This window comes from Hipposideros armiger, unplaced genomic scaffold (genome assembly GCF_001890085.2).
Source record: "Hipposideros armiger isolate ML-2016 unplaced genomic scaffold, ASM189008v1 scaffold_665, whole genome shotgun sequence".
NCBI lineage: Eukaryota > Metazoa > Chordata > Mammalia > Chiroptera > Hipposideridae > Hipposideros > Hipposideros armiger.
Genome location: NW_017732015.1, coordinates 182,662 through 197,194, shown reverse-complemented (window position 1 = coordinate 197,194; position 14,533 = coordinate 182,662). Strand labels below are relative to the sequence as shown.

The following is a 14,533-nucleotide window of genomic DNA, read 5'->3' as shown; positions in this document are numbered from 1 at the left end:
AGTCTATTTAATAAATGGTGCTGGGAAAATTGGACTGACACGTGCAAAAAAAAATGAAAATGGACCACCTACTTACACCATATACGAGAACAAATTCAAAATGGATTAAAGACTTAAATGTAAAACCTGAAACTCGCAAACTCCTAGAAGAAAACATAGGGAGTAAATTTGCAGACCTTACCCTGAGTAATATTTTTACTGAGATATATTCTCGGGCAAGGGAAATAAAAGAACAAATTAACGTATGGAACTACATCAAACTTAAAAGTTTTTTCACATCAAAGGAAATCATCAATAAAACAAAAAGGCAGCCTACTGAATGGGAGAAGATATTTGCCAATGACATATCTGATAAGGTGTTAATATCCAAAATTTATAAAACACTCATTCAACTGAACACCCAAAAAACAAACAACCCTATTAAAAAAAGGGCAGAGCATATGAAGAAGCATTTCTCTAAAGAGGACATAAAGATGGCCAACAGGCATATGAAAAAATGTTCAACCTCACTAATCATTAGGGAAATGCAAATTAGGGAAATAAAAACCACAATGAGATACCACTTCACACCGGTCAGAATGGCTATCATCAATAAATCAGCAAACAACAAGTGCTGGTGAGGCTGTGGAGAAAAGGGAACCCTGGTGCACTGTTGGTTGGACTGCAGATTGGTGCAACCATTATGGAAATCAGTATGGATGTATCTAAAAAAACTGGAAATGGAACTAACGTATGACCCTGCAATTCCACTCTTGGGTATCTATCCAAAGAAACCCAAGACGCTAATTCAAAAATATATATGCACCCCTATGTTTATTGCAGAGCTATTCACAATAGCCAAGACTTGGAAACAACTGAAATGCCCATTGGTAGATGACTGGATTAAGAAACTGGTTCATTTATACAATGGAATATTACTCTGCTATAAAGAAGAATGAAATTGTACCATTTGGAATGATATGGATGGACTTAGAGACTATTATGTTAAGTGAAATAAGTCAGTCAGAGAAAGACAAATTCCATATGATTTCACTTATATGTGGAATCTAAAATACTGAATGATGCATTACCATGGTGCCATGGTGATGGAAGCCTCTAATGATGAGGGAAGCTGGGTGAGGGGTTTATGAAAACTCGATACCGTGCAAATCTGAATTACACCACAATGAAAAGTTTTTTTAAAAAAAGACTCAGAGCAATATGTGCAATATGGTGTGTACATATGTGTGTGTGTTTAATGTATATGTATAGATTGCTTTTTGAAAGATAACCAAGTGGGGAGGTGCACAAGGTGTTGAATACTATTTTTTTCTTATTAAACTTTGCTAGGGACTGAAAAAAAAATAAAAAACTGAATGAATGAGCAAAGTAAACAGAAGTGGTCTCAGAGATATAGAGGAACAACTGATGGCTGCTAGTTGGGAGGGGGTGGGGATGAGGGAGAAGGGGAAGGGATTAGACAGCATAAATACGTAACTACAATGTTGCCACAGGGATATGAAATACAGTTCGAGGAATATACTGAATAATGTTGTAAATATTTTGTAGGGTGTCAGGTGCTCACATATCTTGCTAGGGAGACCGCATCATGGATGGGGAAGAGGCTTGATCACTGCACTGTACACCTGAAGCTGATGTTGTATAATATTGTATGTCAACTACAAGTGACTATATATATATAGTCATGGGACGTGGAGTATAGTGTGGAAGTGGGTCAAGGGAACTGTAATAGATATGTATAATATTGGGGGAAGTGGGGCGGCAGATGGGGGAGAGGGGTTGTTTCCTTGAGGGGTAAAAAGTATAACTATTGCACTGTGTTGTACAGCTGACACTAATTCTAAAAACTGTGTATTTCACAATAAAAATAATTTTAAAAAATAGACATGTAAGTAAATAAACAAAAGATTAATAAAGGAATCAAAGAAATTATGGAGTGAGTTAATAAGGGAGGTGAAAGAATAAATAAGCAAATAAATGAATGAGTGTTCTCTTCTCTCCATGCAGTTGGTGTCAAATGGCCATGCTGAAGGGATATGTGAAAGGAGTTCCTCTAAGTGCCTGTTAAAATTTCTGGCAATTCAAAGGTGACAATGCTTTAATTTCAGCATAATGCTACATCATTATGACTTAGTAGTTTTATTCAGTGGTCCAATTTAGCAGGTGATTATGCCACCTGCTAGCCCAGAGAGACCACTTCAAAGCTCAGGACTTTCACACAAGCAAATCCCAGCTTTGCCTTTAGAGATCAGTCTTCTGGTATCCCTATGTAGTCACCATATCTTGGCTGACAGCATAAGGAATAAAACAGGGAGACAGACACTCAAAAAAGGCTTCCTTTCTCTAGGCTGTGGAGTTATCATTCTTCTTCATCTTAAAATAGTCCTCTGGACATCACTTCATTCACAGAAAGCAAATTATCCCTCTGAAATACAAGTGTTATTCCCACTGAGCATATTGTCAGTCTGTCACAGCATATGTGTCACCCATGCACCCATTTCCAAACAAGAAGTGACACTTGTTCTACCAGGGATGCGGCCTGTGGGCTCCTTGCTGATGAGTTGAGCCTGTCACCCACTAAGACAGTGGATGTGTTTCTGTGGGAGAGAGGGGGAAAGAGGATAAAGAGAAAGACCTACAATTTCTTCACCACCTGCTCTGTGTCAGTCACTCTCCAGCGTTATTTAAATATTAACTCATGTAATGGACTACATACAAGCATAAAAAGCTGTTATCATCACTCTCCATTTATATAGAGAGAAACTGAGATACAAAGATCAAAGACTGCTTGCAGTACAACAGACGATAATTACAATAGATACTAATGATAATAATTTGTACAGGCCTTGTTCCAAGACTTTTAAGTAATGCATATGAGCTCACATATCCTCATAACCATGCCCTTTAAAAATTGCAGTTCATAAATAAGGAGCTTGGGATTTCCACAGGTTGATGGAGAAGGGGGTGGGGAGGCAAAATAACTGTGGTTTTAAAAGATGATTCTGGCTATTGCATGAATTATGAATCAGAGCAGGGAAGGGGGATGACTCGGTGTCTCCTACCACAAGGACACAAGTTTGTAGACTCTGTGGACTTGGGGGATCATACCTTAATCATCTCTATATCTTCAGTGCTTCATCAGCACCTGGCCTAACAGACAACCAATGCATGTTGATTCACAGTGATAGAGGAGAGTTTGCCTCTCATGCCTTAAGACCCTTTGATAGGAAGCACCACACACTGGGTAGAGCAAAAGCATTAGATCTGAGGGCTAAAATGGAATCCTGTTTCTATAACTTACAACCCCCCTCAACACATTTGTGAAATAAAAATTATTCCAGCTCAGCTGCTTCACAGTGGTGCACCTTGAACTACCCCAGTTCCCATAAGATATTTAGGACAACGGTACATGGTCCATAATCAAGTGACAACTTTCCAGCAGCAGTACTTCTGCCATGATGGCTATCCAACATATGAGAACTTGAGCTCAGCTTGCTCTTGTGGGAGATTTTGTCAGGACAATGCAAGTTAGTATTTACTTTTCGGTGTTTGTGAGTGAGTGAGTGAGTGAGTGAGTGAGTGAGTGAGTGAGTGAGTGACTGAGTGAGTATTGGAAGTGGAGTGTTCACAGCAGAAATCAGTAGGGAGATGCCAATAGAAGGTACAAGGACAGAACTTTATTACAGATGCACATGACACCAACAACTGAATTATACTTTTCTTAGGTGTGAAATACAGATGTCTATAATTCACAACACACTAAGAAGCTCAGGGAGAACTACTTGTGCCATAAATTGTCCCCGCCCTGTGTCATGGATAACTCTCATTTCCAGCACACTGCCCATCCTTGTGCAGACCAACAGTAAACTGTAAACTCACTGACAGTGGTCTAACATTGGGAAGCAAGGTCGGCAACTCTTTTACCTTACCTGAATGGGCTTCTTTCTTTCTTTCGGTCCATAGTTTGGATGATAATCTACTACCTGCAATCATACTGCACGATTATGTGAATGCATGATAGAGAGGCTTCAGTTGTGGCTTTTCTACCTGCTCCCTTATGCATTCTTCGATGAGATTTAATAAAAACAGAGCAAGCTGCCAAAGAGTGAGACACAGAGCATCATAAGAGTGATAATGATAAGATATGGAGACTTGTGAGGTGATTTGCACGCAGATTAGGAGCTGTGTGAGAATGGAAAACGAGTTTTGCTATAGAGATTTGACTAAACCTTCCTTGTAAACTCCTTGTACTGCCTAATGACTTCTGTACAGGTCTAGACACATGACATTGGCATTGTATCCATCGAGATAAGAAATAAATGTGTTTTTGTCAGTGGTTCTTGACAATTTTGCATATTAGTATGCATTTGTCCTCTAGAGTAGAAAGATAGTGTGTGCCTGGGAAATATCTGTTAACATGTTAACATTCAAAATGGTAAAATGCAAACTGAGTAGAATAAGTATAAATGTCAAGTTCTAAGGAAAATCTTCTAAGGGTGTCTCGCCCTTCTAATTCTGCTCTATTGATACTGGGAACTCTACCTCATAAATGCTCCCTGCAGGCTCCTAGAACCTCAGAAATCTCATGACACCTGAAAAAGGAGTAAAGACTTTATTGCTAGTGAGAGAAGATGGCTATCTTCTAAACCTAGGATGCCTATTTAGATACCTTTTATACTGGAACAGCAGTAAGAGCAAAAAAGGGCATGATTAATCATCACACCCTGATATCTGGTTACCCTATTTCATGACCACCTACTTTTGGGGCCTGGGGGTTTTGCATATGTTTTTTAATCCTCACAGCAATCTTGAAAGGTAGCCATTTTTATCATCTCCATTTTACTGGAAATCCAAGTAAAGAAAATGCTATCAAATCATCAGGCATTGCTAGGAGTTTGCAAGAAAGGTTTAGTCAAATCTCTACAGCAACACTTGTTTTCCATTCTCACACAGCTCCTAATCTATTTGCAAACCACTTTACAAATCTCCATATCTTGCCACTCTCTCTATTATGACACTTTGTGTCTCCTTCAGCAGCAGGCTCTGTTTTTTGTTTTGTTTCTTAAACTCATCAAAGGAAACCAAGATCCAGAAATGCTAAATGACTTGTTCAGGGTCACACAGCTAGAACATGCCAACACTGTAATTTGAGTGCCAATGTGACTACAAATATGTGCTACTCCCACTAGTCATTCCTATGTTTGAAGAAAAGGAGGGCTTTGGGGAAGGGTGGATAACAGTGGAAGGTCTTGGAGACAATGAAGATAAATTGGACATTTTTACTCTTGGGTTTGCAGTAGAGGTTGCAAAGGATAAGAATGATTCATGCTAAGATTAGACATTAAAGCAGAATCCTTTAAATTAGACATTAAAGCAGAAACGGTTCCAAACTTAATTTAAAGGGACAGGGCCTTAATCTGAGATAAATTATGGGAAAGGAGAAGAAGAAAAGGACACACGTAGAAATTAATCTTTCACTTGGCTGTGATTTCTCAGAGTTCTATTTACACTGGACTCATGAGAGTATGTGTAAACTATATGTGGAGATTTCTCATGCACTGTCTCTCATTTTCCATCAAGGAACTCACAGCCCCATGGGGACACAAGTAAACAATGGTGGCTATAATACAGTGTGATCAGTGCCATGGTGGAAATATATAGAAAAAGAGAGGAGAGCAGAGAGTAGGAGCACCCAGAGTGCTGGTACCCTAAGCTCATAGGTAGGGTTGTCCAGAGAAACGGAGCCAACAGGATGTGAATATGCATATAAATTTCTCACAGGTATGTAGGGTAGGTGAGCAGGCTAGAGACCCAGAAAACAGTTGCAGTTCGAGTCCGAAAGGCATCTGCTGGCAGAATTTCTATGTGCTTGGGAAAGGTCAATCTTTGTTCTATTAAAGCCTTCAACTAATTGAATGAGGTTCACCCACATTTTGGAGGGTAATCTGCTTTACTCGAAGTCCACCAATATACATCTTAATTTCATCTTTAAAACACCCTCACAGAAACATTAACGATGATGTTTGACCAAATATCTGGGCGCTGTGGATCAGCCGAGCTGGAACATAAAATTAACCCTTGCACCGAGGAAATCAGGAAACCACTGAGGAGTCCCATCCCCGGTCCCTGTAGAGGGACCTCAGGCATTTGCTAACTTCCCTATGGCTTGCTGTGCTCTGCTCTTCCTTTACTCCTGCCTTTCTCTTTGCATCGCAGTGCTCAGAACTCCTTACATTTTGAGAGCATCTAACCCGTCCTGCAAGCCCACCATACATGCATGTTCATCCAGCAGCACAATTCTGAGCCCTCACTGGGTTCCTTGTGGTCGTAGACACATCCCTTCCTACTTGCCCAATTATTTGGCATCGCCAAAATAATCACAAATGTTACATCATTGGCAGAAAGTGTCCACATCCAGGCCAGGAGATTTTTACCACCAGGTAGTGGCATGGGACCCAGATGTCCCTTTTAACAAAACATTACATCTCAGTATGTCACAGTTTCTCTTAGTTGTCTAATTGTCCTTCAGCAATTCATCAATTGAGTGACATCAACTTTTAGAGTCAGTCACCTTCCAAGTCAGTATGTGTTCCTTGCATTCATCCTAATCTAACTCCCAATTAACCTGAAAAGGGAGGTCCTTTCTGATTCAGGTTGGAGACTATTGAATACGTCCATGCTTCATATATTTGCAAGGTTTGGGATTTGGCCTCCCATCATCCTTGACTCTTGGTGAGTGCTAATCATTCCCAGACTTTTTTGGATGATTCTTTAAACAGGCTAATATGGGTATTTTCCATTTGCCTCAGGAGGTGCCCATGCTCCCCCTCTGCAGACTTCTCTGGGCCCAGGAAGACTGATTGAAAGCATTCCATCAGTAAGTGCTGTTGCCTTCTGAGTTCTAGTTGTGTTTGCTCAATGGAAACATAAGAAAGACACTGGCAGGAGCTAGGAGAGACTGAGGTGATTCTCCAAGCTCCTTGCTGATTGTCCCCACACAGGAGGGCACAGATCCACACACCGCCATCCTTTCTACTCTGGCAACACTTATCCCTCCCACTTCCGTGAGTCTGATGGTGGTGACAGCCCCTCTTACTAGCTCTGTAGTGTGATCCCTTCCTGTTATTTCCATCTGCATGCTCACACTGCTGTCAACAGTCTCTGATTTGAGCAAGCCATCCGACAGAGCCACTGTCCCTGAGAAAGAGGATGGTGCTAAAGGCCATGTATGATGTGAGGATGATGTCCTGATGCTGGGACTCAGAAAGATCTTCATCTCTCATTCAGGGACAGGAAGTACTCTGCAGGCTCAGAAATTCCTTACAATAAAACTGCTCCTTCTTTCCCTAAAATTGAGACAGCAGGTTTTCTTGCTGGGAAACTGTAATTCGGATTGTGGAACTTCAACTGCTTTTGCTTGCCCCTGTTCAGGTCCATTGGATCCTTTTCTTTTCTCTTCATTCAGTGTCATGAGTTTTTCAGTTTTCTAAACTAGTGACACATCTTGGAGAGTTTGGTGGCCTGCACGTATGTGGAGGATCAAGGGACCCTCCAACTTTGTTCCTGACATTTGTCTGCTCTTCTGGAAAGTGTCTCCCTGAACGTCTTTTTTCAGGAAGCTCCACTTTCTGTCCAGGTCTTATAAACAATGCCAGCCTGCCTCACAGCCCTTCCACTCCACCAGAGGCTGGTTAGGCCCCTCCCACAGGCTCCAAACATGCACTATGCATACCCTGTCATTGTTCTCATCGTGTAATTGTTGCTGTGTCTTCTCCATGATTAGCCTGTGACAGAGACTGAAATGATACTGTTATAGGTTACATTGTGTATCCCAAGAGATATGTAAAGTCCTAACCCTCAGTACCTGTGAATGTGACCTTAATTTGAAATAGGTTCTCTGAAAATATCATCAAATAAATATGAGGTCATATTCCATTAAGGTGGGCCCTAACGCAATATGACCAGTGTTCTTATAAGAAGAGAAGAAACAGACACATTCACATGAGAGGAGATGGTCACTGTGATAATGTCACATGGAAACAGGCTGACAGCCACTGAGAAGTAGAGATTGAAGAGCTGCTGCAAGCCCAAGGATTAGGCAAAACACCAGAAGCTAGGAAGAGGCAAGGAAGGATTCTCCCCTACAGGTTTCGGAGGGAATCCAGCCCTGCTGGCATCTTGATTTTGGCCTTCTAGTCTCCAGAGCTGTGGGACAGTGTACTTCTGTTTTCTAGTTTGTTTGTTTTTAAGCCACTCAATTGGTGGAATTTTATTATAGAAACCTGAAGAAACTAATGCAGACACAATTGTGTATCCTTAGCAGTTTGCAAGGTGCCTGAAATATGTACATTTACATTGAGCTGACATGAATTGTACATCACTTAGATGTTAAAAGGAGACCAGATGTGTGTCCCTGCAGAAGCTTATTCTTTAGCTTCTCATCCATAAGTTCAGTCACTCCTCCATCCAAACACTGAGCCTTCCCTTTCTCCTTCTCACTAGTCCTGGGTAAGTGACTTAGAACCCAGTCGTGGGTGTGGCATACTGCCAACACTTATAGAGGCCTAGATTCAGTCCACTTTATCAAGAAGCCTAATCAGCCCCTGTGGTTACTCCCCAAAACTAGCCCACTGTCCCCATGCACAGATCATGCTGCCTTACACCCAGGGGACCACTGCTGCTTGAGTTTTCAGGGATCTCGTCACCCTGAGACTGCCCTATGATAGGTTACATGCACAGACTCCAGTCTCTGAGAGGGTTCCAGTGCCACCATACCTACAGGAATGGGGAACTAATGTTCCCCCCAGGGGACACTGTACAGAGAGATGCTGTTGGGATTCAAATGTACCGTTTTCCACAGCTAAAACTGTTCTGCTTCACCCTCAGGACATCTATTTGCTTCCTAGGAGAAACTTCCCCTTTTCTGTTGAACCTCACATGTGTCTCCTGGAATCTAGATGAGGGTGGCCTGGAGACCACCTGGCCCCAAGTCGTGATTTTAGAGACCTGCGGCTAAGCCAGGAGCATGCGGCTGCTGACGCGGGTGCCAGGAGAGAGTCCAGGTCCCGGCCTTCCAGGGCTGCTTCCACTTTGTTATCATGTCAGTAGTGCTTCGGAGAAGGGCGGAAAGCAGCAACTTTGTGTTTTCACAAACCAGAGTTACACAGACCCATTCTTCCATTTTCCTCCCCACCCCCAGTCTCTTTCTGTTCATTTCCTTTCTTCCTTCTTCCTCCCTCTCTTCTCTGAACCACTTTGTGTCATACTTTTGCTAGTGTCATAAATCACTTATATTTAGAAACATTTAGCATTTTACAAATAGAAAAATATGGATTTGATTATCAGTATATTTACATACTAAAAAATGTTTGTCAGTTAAATATGAAAACTATATAATTCAGCCAACACAGCGTTTGTTTCAGAAAAAAGTAAAACCAAAAACCTATATATTTTGCAACTGCATATGACTGGAAAAACATATTTAACAGAAATGTCTAATCATGTATAATGTAGCCTATCGATTCCCAGATACAACTCAGGGGTCCTGATTCCTTCAGAATCACATCAGCAAAACAGCTACATTTAAATACAAGGAAACATCTGTCTTTAGCTATTTCTGGACAAAATATCAACATAAACCCTGAGAAAAGTCTTTCTGAACACAAGCAGAGATTCCACATAAATGAGACCTATGAATCAATCATACCCTCTGTGTCATTTTACTTAGATTATTTTGGAGAGTTTTAAAATTACACTATATTAATGCATTTTGATTTCAAAATATTTTTTAGTAATATAAGGACAAATCTATGTTACTCTATTAAATTCACAACTTTAAAATATATACTTAAAAACATATGTATTCATTGAAAAAAGTCACATGGAAATTCTAACAAAATAACAACAGGGTGGGCTGGCCAAGTGGTTCAGTTGGTTAAGAGCTCACTCAAGAGTGCAAGCTCCGAGTAACAGGGTCGCTGGTTCAATTCCCGGCCTGAGCTGAGCTGCTGCTGAGCTGCCAACAGGTGGCAGGATGGCTCAGCTAAAAAAAAAAAATTTCCAAAATAACAATGGCAATCTCTGGATTGTGGTTTATAGGTGACTAACATTTTCTTCATACTTTTCTTTTTTCTTTCAATTTTCTAAAATTAATATTGATTTCTTTTTAAAATAAAAATAGAAGCACTGTTTAAAGCAAAACATAAGCAAAGGAAAGTATCCAATTAATGTTTAGTGATATAGATTATTACCATACCAGAATGTTTTCTTTGCTTCCTGAGTCCTATTAGTTCCAGTATTTATTACCTCAAGTGAGTCAGGAAATTCTCATACTCTCTTTCCTTCTATGGAAGATAGAGATAAAAATATCTACCTTACATTTCTATTGTGAGGCTTCAAACAAATGATATCAGTCCCCAAAGCTGATAGGCACTGAACAATCACACTGCCACTCAGCAGCAGGCATCCATCTCCTTCTCCTGATTCTGCCACCAACTTACTTCCTTGTTTTTTGGTCAAGTGTGGACCAGGGACAATTTGCATCAGGCTCACTTGGAGAGCTCAGTAAACTGCATTTACTGAATTAGCATTTCTGGGGCTGGGAAGTCTGTATTTCAGCAAGAATCCTCAGAGATCTCTATGTGAATTACATTTTGAAATAACCAGGATCCACTGAGAACCCTAGTAGTTGGCCAGATTGTAGAACACTATAGGTTACCACAACCATGAAAAGAAAACAACAACGTAATTTCTAATGATGTTATAGGGCTGTTGAGAAGCAGCTAGCTCAATATGTATTTTTGGAGATGAAGCATTATGGAAATGCAATGAAATGGCATCCAATTCCATGTAACTAGCATTTTCTGCAGAAAAAAAAAAAAAGCATGGCCCTTTGTGCTCAGATGGACAAATTGCCAAGTGTCCTTAATCACCGTGTTTGCAAAAGTTTGTGTGCATTTCTACCTGTGATACCGCATGTTATTTTCCCAATATTTCGGCCTCAGAATTGACAGTGACCCTGTCTTATTTTCTGCATCTCCTCAGTGCCCAGGTCAGTATTTGGCTACAGAAAGAGCTCTGTAAATGTAGTTGCCTTGCTGTGGAGAGGCCTGGGCCAGAGGATTCAATGAGCCATAACAGCCCCACACCTTTTTTCTTCATTACATGATTCTGCTGGCCTTCCCAAAAGTTAGTGCTTGAATCAAAAGATGTTCGTGTGCCAATTAATGACAGTCACAATGGAGAGAGCACTCACATTGTTGTGTTTTTACATAACTATTATGTCACATTTTGGCTTTATGGAATTATTTTTCAAAATACATCGGTGATTCTCTGCTGTTTCTGAACCCATGTAATTATGGACTCTCACTAGGTTCTTCTGTACTTTTTGAAAGAATTGGCAAGTTATATGGGATCACTAGGGAAAATAGAAATGACACATTTGTTTTTGTTGAGTATCTACAGGAGAACGAGTCTCACTAGCTGCTCCAATACACATGACTGTGACTCAGTCACACAACTCTAAGAAGTAGCAACTACTCTCTCCATTTCACAGATGAACAACTGAAGCTCAGAGAGCGGGTGGGTTCACACAGTCCTCGGGGCCAGGCATGAATCAAGCTTTCCCACTTCCTGAGTCAAGGTTTCATATTGATTCTGAGTTTTGTTTTTTGTTTGTTTTATTTTCCTTTGCTTTCTATTTTTGAGTTTTAAGAGAAAAAATATCCTTGACAAGCTCTACAGAAAATGCCTGAGAGTTAATTTCTTTGTTTTGATGGAACATCATCAAGACCATTAACAAGTTTTCTTCTCTCACAAAAATAACCTAGTTGCTCATTCTGTTATTTCCTTAAATACCACTTCACCCCCCCAGATGTTGGCCATTTAAATTTCTGTTTGCACGAGTGTCCCCTTCCCGTGCACTGTGCACCACCACACAGCTAGGCTGAGCGTGAGTGGGAATACTGCACCCTCACCTGTGACATTGCAGTACACTTGGAGAGGTCCCAGCGGCCCGCTGCCATCAGGGTCGATGAAGAAGAAACCAGCCGTGTTCCCCTGGTGCCTGTACACCTCGCAGGATGGCTCATAGAGGGCTGAGGAGACACAAAGGCAGCAGGGAGGAAACTTTGCATGGCTCTTCATATCCCCTGGATGGATCAGTGACTCCTACTTATATCAACAGTCAATTCTGACTTCCTTCCCTTCTCCTATAACCTCGACTTTCCCTCCAAGTCTTAACAAACCAGTGTCCAGGGTTTGATGAAGTGACAACTTCCACTCATCCTAACAGTCACTTTTCTAACCAGCTCAGAGGCCACATCCTCCAAAAGGTACCCCCCTTCCCTCGGATAAGGCCCTTCTCTATGCTGATGTATATGTCCCCCAGGATGCCCATGCAGTGGATCAAGCTAGGTTTGTCCTACACTGTCCTGCCCGCCCCCCTCACCACACCCTCCAGTCATTACAGAGCCTGTAAGAGTGGTGGTCATGTGATGTCTGATGCTCTGTTCCAGCCTGCAGAATGCCACATTCACAGCAAGAGTTTGATTAGTGGATGAAAACTTGAATGAACATACACAGTCATGACTTTTTATTAATAAAGTAAAATGGCACTCTCATACTTCTCTGTGCCTACAGCCCAGAGCCCAGCACAGCCACTCACATACAGCAGGTGCTCAACCCACTTCAGTCTATTTTGACTTAACTGACATTTACTGAGTTTCTAATGTATGTTAACAGAGTGGCTGCCACCAGGCATAAGAACAGGAATGAGGCAATCTGTCTGTGCCTTAGGAAGCTCATGGCCTGGCTGCAGCCACAGGGGTCATTATGAGCTAGGAGAGAGGCGGGCACAGGTGCCTTGAGATAGGTACCTTGACCAATCTGCTGGTAGGAGAAATTTATAAGTCTCATTACACCAACATGAATGAATCAGTGGGTTTAAAGAAGGCACCTGCTATCTCATGCATGAGAATGCAGAACGGTGCCTGATGCTTTAGACAAAATGGTGTAACCCAGAGCAGCAGGTACACGTCAGATCCTGTCACTTTCCCATGCTTAAAACACTTCAGTGTCTCCCAAGATCATTAAGAACAGAGCACCAACTCCTCACCTTTGCCAACATGTCCCTGTGATGAGTGCCCCATCATCAGAAAATGAAGCTGCAGTTTGTTATGATCAAGGGTGAAGGGTGCCCCAAATAATTCATTACCAGTAGAGTTCTAAAGCTTGAGAGGATTTGAGCTTTTATAAATGAGAGTGAAGTCAAGGTTATCTTTGTATGTATGTCCTTCTCTCCTGCAGCCATCCACACTTTCTGAAGTAGGAGGTGGATGGGTGGGTCATAGTTGCACCATACATACTGACCACTACATATAGATTATTTCCCTTTGCCCCAAACTGACAGCACACCTGAGCATGTGTCACATATATGGACATCAGCTCTTATGTGTGGTTTCTCCCCCCTGCCACTCCCATACTCCCAAAATAGCAACCGAGGTTGCTGCTGTCCCATCTAGGCCACATTTAGGGGATTATACAGTGGGTTAAGAACCGGAGTCTTGGAGTCAAGCTGGATGGTTTCGCAGTATGGGGTTACCACTTACTACCTATGGGAGCTCGGATAAGCTAATTCATCTGTGATAGGCAACTGCTAAGATAACTAATCATAGGATTCACCTCATGGTATTCATAGTTTGTTCATGAATTAATACCCTCCCCTTGAGTGTGGGATGGACTTATAGACATGCTTCTAATGGAATATGACAAAAGTGATAGATGTAACTTCCAAGACGAGAGTATAAAGAGACAGTAGCTTTTATCTTGGGTGCTCCTGGATCACTCACTCTCAGAGAAGCCACTGTATGAACTGAGGCAGCCCTGAGGAAAGGCCCACATGAGTGAGCTTGGAAGCTTAGGAGACGTAACATGGAGTGAGCTCTGAAGCAGAGCTCCACAGTTCGACACTGAAATGGTTGCACCCCTGGCTGACATATTAAGAGCAGCCCCGTGAGAGACCCAGCCAGACCACGCAGCTAAGTTGCTCAAGGACCCAGAGAAACTATGAGGTGAGAATGTGTATTGTTTCCAGGTGCAACATTTTCCTATAATTCATTATGCAGCAATGGAGAACTAATAAACTCTCAACATATTAATTTTCTCATGTGGACATAGGTATAAAAAAGTCTACCTTATACAACTATAGTAAGGATTCAAAGAGATAATCCACATATAGCACTTAGCATAGTGCTTGGCACATAGGAAGTGCTTGATAAATATGATTTATTATTATTATTACTCTGTTTCATGCCACATTGTCTCTTCTTTTTTGTCAATTTTATGTTTACTTGACAATTTTTTCCCATTTACACAATGAATCACAAGGCTTGTTATGAAAAAACAATAGACCCTACCTCCCTTTTGTGAAGAGATGATAGCTTTTAATTCTTATTAATAGTTCATTTGGATTATTTCCAGTTTTGGACTATTTCAGTTGCAGCATTTTAAAATTCCCTAGAGTGTTTGCTTTTCC

General features: G+C 41.3%; 1 protein-coding gene across 2 annotated transcripts in view; it reads right to left on the bottom strand.

The window, feature by feature from the left end:
* CNTNAP5 (contactin associated protein family member 5) overlaps positions 1-14,533 on the bottom strand; it is a 464,696-nt gene that overhangs the window by 291,280 nt on the left and 158,883 nt on the right. For both annotated transcript variants that reach the window (XM_019626328.1, XM_019626329.1), the window contains one exon: positions 11,976-12,095. In XM_019626328.1, coding sequence (XP_019481873.1) covers positions 11,976-12,095 — 120 coding nt within the window. The remainder of the gene's footprint in view (positions 1-11,975; positions 12,096-14,533) is intronic.